The sequence below is a fragment of the Coptis chinensis genome, chromosome 9 (assembly GCF_015680905.1).
Source record: "Coptis chinensis isolate HL-2020 chromosome 9, ASM1568090v1, whole genome shotgun sequence".
Taxonomy (NCBI): domain Eukaryota; kingdom Viridiplantae; phylum Streptophyta; class Magnoliopsida; order Ranunculales; family Ranunculaceae; genus Coptis; species Coptis chinensis.
Genome location: NC_141464.1, coordinates 83312063 through 83325099, shown reverse-complemented (window position 1 = coordinate 83325099; position 13037 = coordinate 83312063). Strand labels below are relative to the sequence as shown.

General features: G+C 35.8%; 1 protein-coding gene across 1 annotated transcript; it reads left to right on the top strand.

Moving 5' to 3' along the window:
* The first annotated feature begins 11159 nt into the window (after nucleotides 1–11159).
* LOC147478845 (uncharacterized) lies at nucleotides 11160–12666 on the top strand. The gene is made up of 4 exons (XM_086586301.1): nucleotides 11160–11240; nucleotides 11330–11383; nucleotides 11653–12226; nucleotides 12311–12666. Exons 1-4 carry the CDS (start codon nucleotides 11160–11162, stop codon nucleotides 12664–12666), a joined length of 1065 nt encoding a protein of 354 aa, XP_086442427.1.
* Nucleotides 12667–13037: the final 371 nt, after the last annotated feature.

The following is a 13037-nucleotide window of genomic DNA, read 5'->3' as shown; positions in this document are numbered from 1 at the left end:
GTTATTTTAACCCTTTGGTTCGGATATAAACCAACCATTCCCTCAAAGATACAGAAAAAGGTCGTCTGACAACCTCATATGATTTATTGAATCTTTTGTACAACTCCTTAAGCCAATTAACTGGGTCATAGCAGCACTCTTGTATCTGACACAGTTTTTCCAGGGCGCATTCTATACGGTCCATGCTTACCTCTTGAGGATCAACTAACTTGAAAAATGCATCATTAAGGGTTGGTCCCGTTAAACTCCCATTCTGCACCAATGAATAAATCATAAATTGTACATTGTAAGGCGTGCAATTTACGTCGTTGTGAAGGCACAACGACGGGAACTAGTCTAGAATCACAATAAAATGGAGAAACGGGATCTAATAAGAATTGCCCACTCTAAGGGACGGAGCCAAGATTCTAAGCCAGGCAGGGGGTGCGAGATTATGTGCACGCCCCACCTCAAAAAAAAAAAATATGCAATTTTTTTTTTTTTTTTTGTCAGAAGGTATAAATAATAAAGATTAACAAAATTATGCATTTATTTAAATTCACAAAACTATAGTGCATTGACTACTAAGAATTTAATATGGACTGATGAAATTACTATTTCAGCACTTAATTAAGCCATTAATTGATATTATTATGTCTATATATATCTACATAATCTAGTCCACAAGTCTACAACAATTCAACAAATTGTTAACTTCCTATAATGTTATAAGTCCATATAATCCTACTATCATGTAGAAAACTATAAAAAAAATTAACATTAAAACAATTCAACAAATTGTTAACTTCCTATAATATTATAAGTCCATATAACCCTACTATCATGTAGAGAAAACTATAAAAGATTAACATTGAAATTAAAAATTACATTGTTTTTTTAAGTGGAAATTTTATTGATAATGATAATGAGTTTTATAAATAATTATGAAAAACGTATAATAAGTTGTGCCGCAAGTCCTTTATGAATTTGTTTTTTGTTTTTTGTTTTTTGTTGACACTTGTTTAAGAATTGAGAGTAAAAGAAAATAGGGAGAGCTTGCGAGTTTGTTATGGGTGATTAGAATTATACAAAATGACCAGTTGGCCTTTGGGCCTTTGGTTATTGTTTTAGTTTCATTAACACATCAAACATTTAAAGACACATTTGTCCCTCTTTAATGATTTTGGACTCAAAATAAATAATAAATGATAATTTTATAAGGGAAAAGAGAGAAAAAAAAAACATTGGTTTATTGGAATATTTTTTATTAATTATTTTTTTATACTTTTTTTTTTTTTTTTTTTTTTGTTGATTATATTCTCACTATAGTTGTGAAAAGTTTGGGGGTGCGGTATTGAAAGTTTGCAAAAACAATTGTGTGTGTGTGTGTGGGGGTGCGAGTCTTTATAGTTTGAAGATTTTTCTAGACAATTAGTTATGTGGTAGTAGAGTTTTTCTAATCACCCCCACACGCACGACGCACCCCCTTATATCCATCTATGCCCACTCTCCTCTTTATAATTATGAAAATTTTCATGGGCATAAGACAACCTACAACTAAGTGGTACTTACCATACAACTAAGAGTTTGTGTAAAACTTGTAACAGCTCACACACAATTTACAACGTAAGACACAGTAATTGTTGCATTGAAGACAGAACTCACACATGGTGCAATGCTTCGCACAAGAACACTCGCAATAACCGCAGCTATTGCTGAAGTAGTACCTTGGCATCACAATGCCATTTCTCGTGAAAATAACAGTTTAAGAAGTACTTACCATACAAGTAAGAGTTTGTGTAAAACTTGTAACAGCTCACACACTTTTTACAACGTAAGACACAGTAATTGTTGCATTGAAGACAGAACCCACACATGGTGCAATGCTTCGCATAAGAACACTTGCAATAACAACAGCTATTGCTGAAGTAGTACCTTGGCAGTAGCACCTGGGATCCTTGCGCATGTAAGTGGAATATTGGAAATCTATATCTGCAAATGTAGCACTGATTCACTGCCTGACGCAGGTGCTTATCATAGTAGTCATGGTGAAACATCTACTCTTTATTGATTCCCTCTTTGACTTTGATCTCACAAAATACACAAGAATCACTCACATCATAGATGCAAGGATTCCTATCGCGCTTCAGCGGGATACACCGTTGAGGGAGGCAACAATATGAAAAGTTATCATTCATATCTCCAGTTTTGTCATTTATCTCAAAAATAGGTATATCTGACCAGCTCATCCAAGCTGGAAAATCTGGATTGTGCTGCCCACCTCTAATGCTGGATAGTATCGTCTGAATATGATGTCTGCGACCTTGTGACTGTCTCTCATAGTTGATTGGATGGGGCATTCCTACAACTGAAATTAAAAATAGTTGTATTTTGTGAATTGAACATCAAGCAAATAGCTGTAGCAGTAAACGGATAAACCAATAATCAAATCCAAAAATGTACCGAGAGTAGCAAAGTTCAGCGGCGGGGAAATGGTCTTAGACAAAGCTTTATTCCCTTTTCTGTCATATCCAAAGCCAGGAGGAATGGAGCATTTGACAACAGGACCACAACAGGCAGTGGCTACAAATTAAACAGAGTCAGTGAGTCATTGATGCTACTCATATTAAACAATTTCATAAACCTGAACCTAAAACTGTTAAAAGGGGTCATTTTTTTTACCCATCTCCCCATGTAAAGATCTCAAGTTCATAGAATATGTTGAAACATTTCTCTCAAATGTTGTGTTACTTCTATTCAGAGTTACGTCGCATCCTGCGAATGTTGCAAGGTTCCGATGATTGTCTTCTTCCTGATCCATCCTATCTCTGAAAGTTTCGAACTCCAGAAATTGCTTACTACCTTTCAGAAAATGGGCAGATCTACAGTCATTACATAATTCTAAAACTACAAGAATGTAAAAAACAAACTACAAACTAAGCACCGGCAAATTCTAAAACAAAACTATTTCATTGTGGTGCAAGAAACAGTAGTAATCCCACAAAAAAAATGTCACATACTAATTAAAGGCTAGATACAGGGAATTTCTTAATATGAATTTCTAAGTCACTGTGCAAGTTTAATGGGAAGTTTAGGACTTCCTGGACCAGACACTCCGAATTACTTCAGACATTCTATACTTCCTCACACTGAAATTCTCCCTCACTTAATTCTATTTCCCTAATAGTGGACCACTGTGCATGTAGAAAGCTATATTCCGTTGGTATTGTATTCAATAACCCATTAATTATAATTACAACTGAAAATACAAAAACATTGTCTCAATTAAAATCTATTGCGCCTTAAGGGAAAACCAAACATATCCTGTAATGCGACGCTAACGCAAATCTGTATAACTAATCAATTCAACCCACCCTTCTGCAGAACCATTGTGAATGCAACATAAATTACAATAAATTATTTATTAGAGATTTTACGTACAGTTTGTTATATCATCACAATTATTGCTTTGAGTTTTTTCAAGTGTCTCTAGAATTACGTCGTCTCTATGTCTTACCTAGTTTCCTTGGCTACCACAATCGCTTTCCAACGTCGAACATGTACATCCACATGCCTCCCCTCACATAATGAACCTTTCCGTGCGTAGTTACCCTAAGCGGGATATCACATACTAGGTAACCCCTACACGAACGCTTTTATGTGATCGAGTACTGCCACTATTCGGCATAAAATATTGCGCGTCTCGTTCTAATTTTGCGAACGGAATAATCAAGCCACTATTCGGCTATGCCAGAAGGGCCAATCAAATTACTTACGCTAGAAGGGTCATTCAGATTCACTGAAACGCCAGAAGGGCCAATCATATCACATACGCCCATCACAAGGGCCAAATCACATGAGTTGTGGTAGCTAGGTTATAGGATTTTCGTTACGTAATTTATTCAGGTGTCATACATTTGTATCTCATAACCATCTCACTTTATCACGTGCCAAATAAATTATTGCATTAAGCCAAAAATATTTAGAATTATCTCAATATATCTCATAACAACTTTCATTCTTTCATGTGCCAATTAATTATTGCACTAAGCCACAATCCCGTGGGAAATATCCACAAATATTATACTATTTCATAGTAGTATCTCACAGATATAATGATAGAGTGTTTACATTTATATCTAAAAAATATTGCATTTAATAGATATCATAATATATAATATCATTTAACATAACAAAATTTCAACATACCACACAAAGTCATAATTGCTCCAAACGTATCGCATAACCGTTTTATAGTGTTTTAGGAATATCATGTCTCTTAAAATTTTATTCTTGTCACGTGTCAATAAATACACAATACCAACGTCAAATCTTTATCACGTGTAATATCACGTGTCAAACAAGTTTATACAGGCTTCCACAACCTTCTATCATTGGACTTGTTCATACAATTTACAACATAAAAAATAACGCAATTAAACAGTCAATAGTCCACAATCAAGGCCCAAAACCAAACCAAGGTTTGAAACAGTTCAGCCCATTGTCCTAATCTAATAAACCAAGACAAAACCCCGAAACCAAAGCCCAAAAGTCTAAATATTTAAAGACCCAATTGGATCTATTTTAAGTTATATAGACCGGCCCAAAACAAATTTGAAACTGGCCCAAAAAAATAAAAGAAACTGGCCCAAACAAAACAATCTAAGTTAGGCCCAAAACAAAAGACTTTAGGTCTTGTGTCCAAAAACGAGAACCAGGCATTTCTAAGTGTGTGTTTGTTATGATGGAAAAAATGGGAAAGGAAAATAAGAACCACACATTTTAGTAGTTTATAAGGTGTTTGTTTACCATGGAAAGGAAATGAGCTTTTTTTATGGAAACAAAATTATTGAAATGGAAAAAAAAAAAAAAAAAAAAAAAAAAAAAAATAATAATAATAATAATAATAACAAATAATTAATAATAAAACAAACATGATTATTCCTCACCCGCTTTGGACAAAATTATTTCATTTCCATTCTATTCCATTCCATTGAGGACCGAAGTCAAAAGTTTTTTTAAATATGTGGTCCTCACCCGCTTTGGACAAACAAGCGCTGAGGACCGAAGTCTTTTCCCTAAAATGGAGTATGGATTTATTTTGTAAATATGTACCACATTGCCCATTGTAAAATAGGATGAACTATCATATCACCATCCAACTAACGTCTCCATCATCCAAGTACCATACTGTTCTTTTTGGTTTTGTCTCACTCTCATTCTCGTACTGTGAGCTGCACACTTTGAGCTTGGTGAGCAAGAAACAAAAAACTCCATTTGACCGCCATTTCAGGTCCAAAGACCACCCTTATTTCTTCACAGTACACTCTTCTACACTATACAACTCCCTCATCCTCATTTTATTTCCATCTTTCATTCCTTGAATGGTTTGCTTCAAATCTCTTTGAAATGAACTTCCTTCTCCATTCTCCTCTATTTTCCCTATATTTTGTTGTTTTAATCTTGCTCTTCATTACTCCTACTTTTTCCTTCTTCCATTTTGTTCTTCTTTATATTTATTTTTTTATCACATCTCTCATCTGTCGCCGTTATCATCAGGCCTTTTTAGAGCTCATCTCCCTTTTCTTCTGTTGCATTGTCGCTTTCACCAGCTTAATCCTTGTCTGCGTTGGTCTCCTCTAAACCACTAGACTACTTAAAAGTTTGTGTTAATTAGTTCTAGATGTTTCTTGAAAATTCCATCACATCAACTTCTCCAACTTATTTAGTTATTTTACCTTTCTAGATTCTCTATGATATATATATATATCTTTCTCTTAAGTCTCAATCTTCACTACTTGTTTCATATATAAACTACCATGTTAGAAAGGTGCTGGAGCATGGTTGTGAAAAGGTGCTGTTCATTATGTGTTTTTAGTTACCAGTACACGCGCATATATGTGAAAATTGAATACATTTGTAATGCATATATCAGATAGGTGCTGGAGCGAGCATGCCTGTGAGATTGTGTTGTTCACTATGGCATCTAGTAACACACACTCATTTGCATTATTTAGTAAATATGCTTTCACGCAATCCATTCTTCTCGGGATGAATTACAGTCTAGGAAGTCCATAGTAGGAACCATTTTGTTGGTGTCAAAATTGCCTATGTATCTTATTAACTGAGTCCCTTCAGTTTTTCTGATATTCTTATTAATTGTCAATTCTGTAATTTTAGTATTTAACAAGTCGGGTGAGTTTCTTTTCTTATTTCGATACATTTACTCATTGGTGCAAACAAGTGCAGTATGGTATTCACACGGGATAGTAAATTAGAGACAGAAGGTTGTGCTGTGTGTCATATGTTGCGGCTTTTGAAAGTCCTGGCCTGGTCTACTAGGAATTTCATTTGTTAAGCAATACCAATGGAAATTTTCAAAATGGCATTCGCAAATTTGCTTTATTTAGGATATATATAATGATAGTTGTGCATATTGACTTTTTGATAGAAATTTAAATTTTTGGATGAGGATGTTAAGAATGATCTTAGTTATTGAACATCCTTGGTTCATATTCTCACACCTATTAGTTCCACTCACCGTGATTTTCATGCCAATCTATGCTTTTATGACTACTACTGTGTGTCAATGACTCAATGCAAATGGCCTCACATGACTACTTGTTTTTCTTTTGAAGTGTAAGTTCAGTTCGAATGGAGGAAATCTTATGATGTTCCCAGGCCGAGGTCACCTGCATATGCTGGCAACTACTCAAGGTGGGACTTGTGCACCATTGATGGCATTTGACTGTGGCGGGCTGGATCCAGTGGACCTTTCTTTTGGATGTGGCAGACAAGCTGAATCTGTAAGTTGTGAAGCAATCTATTGTTGCTTTCACTTGCCATATGTTTTTTTTTTAAATTTAATGATATGATATTTGAATCAACATAAATGGTACGGTAGAGCTAAGGTCTCTAAAAATATTGCCTTCTAGTTTCTATGAGCTGGTGAACGGTAGTAACAATATTTGAGGATAATTGATCTAAAATAGGGTGGTTAGTGAGGATTTGTTGATGATTCTGCACTATATTATATATTTCTATTTCTATAACTGATTAGCATATTCTGAATTATGTGCTATATAAGTAACTAGTAGATAATATTTTTCTAAATCTTCAGTGCTTTTCCTATGTTTAGCATTGTTTAAAATTTAAATCTTCAGTACTTTCCCTGAAGAGAATGCAGCAATGTTACCAAGGAAACCTCTGGTACTCGTTTGGATATGTATATATGGTAGTCTTAGAATGCAATCAGCTGAAGCATGTAAACGACGGTGTCTTGTAATGGCTAATTAACTATAGATTTAAACGTTTTGAATTAAGACGGAGATTATACATTGCGGAATGCTCTAAAGTTCAAGGAAAATAATCTGGTTACCGTTTTAAGCAATGCTGAATGCAGCATTAAATGCTTGAGCTGATTGTTTTCTGAGAGTGCATATTCACAGATATCCAGAGGAGATGGGTATTGGACTATTGGGCAGCATGCATTATCGGAAAGTAGCTTTTTTTTTTTCCGATAATTATCGAAAAGTTGCTAAAACTAAGCAATTGGAATGAAACACAAGCCTAACAGCTGGTTGTGAAGATATGTTATCTGTGTGCATAACATTTAATTAATGCCTTGCAAACTCGATCTTTCCCCTACTTTGGTAGAAATCATAGCTTTATGATATGGGTCTTTGTTTATAAAATTTTCTTCATTCTTGTCTAGGCAATGGCGACTCCAGTTAAAGATACTGATTTTCCAGAAGGGGATTTCGCAAACTGTCCGAACTAAGCTTGATCTGCTAAAAAATCTGCTGGTCTTATTAATGATTTTAGGTTCAGACGTTTGGAAGCCTCTTGGCCTGGTTTTGTTACATACTCCTTGGAATTAATCTAGTTTTGATTTTGCACTATGAACAATTATACTTACCTTAAAGTGGTGTGGATTGAGTTTGAAACGCTTGATACTGGCTTGATTCTATCACATCGTCACTGTATTTTGTTTTGAACAGCTGCAATATGAGTGTGCTCGACAGGAGATCCATGTTCATAATAATGTTGCGTTATGTTGTTATTATTAGTCCCATGCACGTTATGACTGATGTTAATAACAAAAATCCCTGGATGAGTTGAATCTCCATCCAACCTGCACTACCCCTCTGCACGTTATGACTAATTTTTTGTATTAACATTAGGGACATCCATAATGGGCGCATATATGAGTTACTCTTTAAGAGTGTATCTTTACCAGAATACCAGTAGTGTGAATCATGCTTCCACTCCAATGACCCTCTCTCTTTCTTGTAAGTCTTGTTCTATGATCTACCAAAGGGGTTGGACTTCTTCTTTCATAAGGAGGGTTAAAGAAGTGATGTACTTGGTCCTTGAGATCATTGTGCAATCTACTTTGGCAAACCTTAAATTTATCAATCAGGGACCTATGATAACCTGAACTAATTATATACGCCTTTTGCACCTTTTCAATCGAACAAGTTCATGGTCGCAGAAAGTTTGTACCCTTGTATAATTTGACATAAAGATTGTAAACATGAGGAAGCAACCAGAATGCTAATCCGAGTTTCCAATAAACAAAAGCCAGAATACTAAAATGTGTGCTTTATTATATTCAACTGAATCAATTGGATTACCAGAAATATCTGATATTGGCACCCCAAATCTCTTTCATGGTTTCAAATTATAATTTTGTTGCAATGTAAAACCCTATATTTTGGGCTTTCTGATAACTTATGGGCTTTGAATTGGTTATAGTGTTAGGTCCTGTTTGCATAAAGTTTGGGTTGGAGATCAATTCAATTCGTTGGGCTAGATTGACCCATTGATCCATGGTAATACAATCCCAACTAGGGCAGGGAATCGGGTCGGGTTTGCCCCGACCCGACCCAATCTGAATCCGAATAGTTCGATTCGATTTTTATATCCGTTTTTAATTCGGGTCGGGTTTGAATTCTGTTATTCCGGACTTGTAGTAAAGCTTGGATCTTGCCAGCGTGGACGTAGGCAAATTGTCGAACCACGATATATCCTTGTCTTGTGGTTGGTTCTCTTTTACATTATTATATTTACTTTATATGCTTGTTAAATTGTTAATGAGAAGCGTTGGGATATTACTTGGAGGGTGTTGAAGTCTTGTCTAGTGTGAAGGATCTATCTTTGTGTAGGATTGATCCGTTTGTTGTGGGTAACGTTGTTTCCGCACTTATATATTCACAACAAATAGTATATCTTTTCTTGTGCGCACTAGATAGCCAATGCTTGATATTCTGTTCATGTGTATAAGTAGTGTATTGATGTTGATTCGACTTTGCTTGGCCACACAATCGTTGATGAAATTTGTTTGCAGTTTGAGCATAAGAGAAATCACTTGGCACCTTTGGCAATGTGTGAGCATGTCAACTACTAGCTTATGTTATTTTACATGCTCATCTTTCCTTCTGGTCTGTGTGCTAAAATTGGTTATGCTCTTGTACGACTAAATGACTAATAACGTTCAGGGGCACATTAAGTCCTTTTTCAGTAAACTACATTCACATGTCATGTTGACCTTCAAGGACTTACAATGTGTTAATAACTTAATATGTAAAAGCAATAAAGAGAAACACGACTTAGCTTGAAGAGGGGGCTACAACTAACAAACGGCTTGTTAACCAACACACTGATCGAAGTTAGCGCCGGGAGAGATGTATAATTTTCCAAATAGTGATTCAGGAAAGCTCTAACATTAGGTGGTAATGGTTGATTAGGCATTGCCTTGATGTTATGATGAAGATAGTGCGTAGTATTCCCAAGCATACAGCTTAAATTTGCATGGAAGATTGGCCAGTGGCCCAGTACGTGGGTAACAAACGGCTTGTTGACATAGTCTGCACTCTGCAGTTAATGCTGAAACATAGTCTGCACTCTGCGGTTAGTGCTGAAAGAGAGACTTAATATGCAAAATACTGATAGGAAGAACTAACAAGTAGGCCGTAATTTTCAATTGGGCATTTCTTAGTACTCATCTGCTGAAGAGAGTCCGTAGTACTCCCAAACATTATATGTAACGGATCAATTCATCCATACACGAAAATTTCATTTTATAGGCTGTACTGGTCTTGGGTGATGCAGTTACGTGCCACATCCCTGGTGACTATAACTAATTAAGTTGATATATGATGATAAAAACTTACTACTGTGTGAGATACTCTAGTAGTTTCATACTATCAACTGACATTTGTTTATTTTACTATTCTATCTGCTTAGATCTACCTTATTTTCAACTAAATCAATTGGTTCAAAATGTAGCTAAAGACTTTTTATCATCATAGAATTGCACCAACCATCCAATGCCACCGTGATCCTAAGTACTGTACAATTTTTTAACAGCTTTATCCTTTTTGTCTCACTCTCATCGTCTGCAGCCTTTTAGACTTGGCCAATAAGAAACAAAAAACTCACATTTCAATTTCCAACAAAGACCATCCTCATTTCCAATCTCTCTCTCTGAAAAACTTGTTAATGAATGGATTGACAGTCATATCTGCTTCTTCTTAGTATCACTGTTAGTCTTTATATACTTCTTGTTTTCTGCTTCAACTTCCCTGGTGATACTTGTTCTACTATATCATAGGACAATGAGAATCTCGAGGTACATAAGTTTTTAAGGAATAGAACCAACAAGCCAACGTTCTTCATAGTATTGTGTCTGTCCTTTTCTAGCTTTATCCTTCTTTTTGTTTTTGTCTCACTCAATCTCCACAGTGTACGTGTTTGCAGTAGCTGCAGACTGTAAACTTGCTCAGCAAGAAACATAAAAAAAAACTCCATTTAATCACTATTTCAAGTCCGAAGACTCATTTTCTTCCACTGTTTCATTGAATGTGTTTGCTTTACATCTCCTTGATATGATATGAACTCAACTTTTCTTCTTCAACTTCTCACTATCTATCTTTTCATCTCCCTTATTCCACATTTATTTACTTGTCCTTATATCTATGTTTCTATTCTTCAAGATTTTCTTGCACTTACCACTTTAATCTGTAGGCATTATGATTTAAGATCTTTACACATCCTTGTCCTTCTTTTCCGTTTCATTCTTTCTGTCATTTCCTGTCAACGCTCTATCTCTTATCTATCTCAGTACTTCAAAAGCTAGCTTAGCTTGTTTTCTGTTTCTTCATTTTTCATATATAAGGATGGTGGCTAATATGAATGATTATGAGGTTGGGGATCTTTTTACTGAAGGAGGTTGGGAATGGAATGATGAGGATTTTGAGGTATGGGATTTATTATTTTGTAGTATTTTCTCTGCTTTGGGTTTGTTTAAGTTAGTAAAGTTGATCTTGGTTTCATTTTTCATTTGTAGATGAGCTCTGGAGAAGAGAGTCATAAGGAAATCTGTGAGAATATGTCTAAGATGGTATAGTTCCTTGACCCCCATCTCTATGTCCTGTTTTCCTCTGGGTTTTAGTGGTATCATAGTTTGCTACTGATGTACAAATATCTATATCTATTAGCTGTTGTATATCAGAAGATTGTTAGGTCCTGTGTTCTTTGTACTATGGCATATTCCTACGTGTTGTTTGGAATCACAATGGGAACTATGTAGTTATACATGTTATGGATTTTCATGAAGTCTTAGCTTATCATTTTCATTCAGTTATCTGATTCATGAATTCTACTTGCCAGCAATTGTGCTCCAGCATGGCTTTCACTATTACTACTGAAGAATTGCGAGCTTTTCATTCGGTTGAGCGAGATTTGTTCCGCCGGTTGGTGATTGATTTACGTCGTGATCCTCATCAGTCTATGGAGGTCATTGCTTTGTGGGTATGGCTGGAAGCAGTCGGTTATCCTAGCATTATAGATAGCTTGTGCTTGTTGCCCGGCGTGGTTGTAAATGGCATTGTAAAAGAAGGCCTTACATGCCTTTATCACATTGAATGCCATATTCCCCCAATGCCCATCGATGACAACATTCGGCTAACAACTAAATTGATGAAGCAGGACATTTCGTTACAGTTTTTATTTGTGAATCGCGTCCGTGTTAGGACTGTAATTACTAGGACTGTGAATGATGTATTTTCAAGAGCCTTTGAAGACATTGTGCAAGAAGCTGCGGCTAGAAGGAAAAATGGCAAGTACCTAACTCTGAGTCGGGCTGTGGATCACCAGGCCACTGCAGATGAATGTTTTAGTATTGGGGAGAATGAACGGACCAGACAGCTTACAGTGTCTCCTGCGGATGTCACAATGAGATTTGGTACCATCTCTTACTCAAAAGTTGGAATGTTTCAACCTTCATACATGATTAATGAATAATGAGCCATTTCATTTCCTGGTCCAGGGACATATGGTGGTGGAATTCAACCACATTTTGAAGTAGGAGAATCATCAACCCAGTACAAAAAATCTAGCACTCCAATTGAAGATGCACCACATGCAGAGAGGACTATGTTTATGACCTTTTCACGAGGTTTCCCTGTTACAGACAAAGAGTTACAATATTACTTCCAGAAGAATTACGGAGATGTTGTTGAAACAATTGACATGCGGAGGATTCCTCCAAATACACAAGCTTTATATGCTCGTGTGACCTTTTTCTCTTCATCCACAGTTGCAAAGCTTCTTAAGGGCAGGGAAGTGGTGAAGTTTGGTATAAAAGGCAAGACTGTTTGGGCCAGGCGGTATGTATGGATATAATAGTATAGTTAATGGGAACCTAACCAGCTTTGTGGTCGTCACTGTTATTTTGGTGGTCATCAGCCTTCCTTGCAAATTACTGGTAGTTAATCTAATTATATAAAGGTAGTAACTTATGCCATATTGCATATTTGCATCACAATGTTTGCTAGATTGTGGGTTTTTCTATATATTGTAGGAAAACGATTAAAAATGATATCAAACTTTACTAGTTTTGACAATATGGGGACCAAACTTTTTTTTCTGACAGTTTGGGGTATGGGGACCAAACTGTTTGATTTTTGCAATATAGGAACTTCCGTCAAATTTCTCCGTTTCTAATTTGTATTTATTTTTTCGAAAAGTAAAAGACATGTTGATGTGGCAAGAAA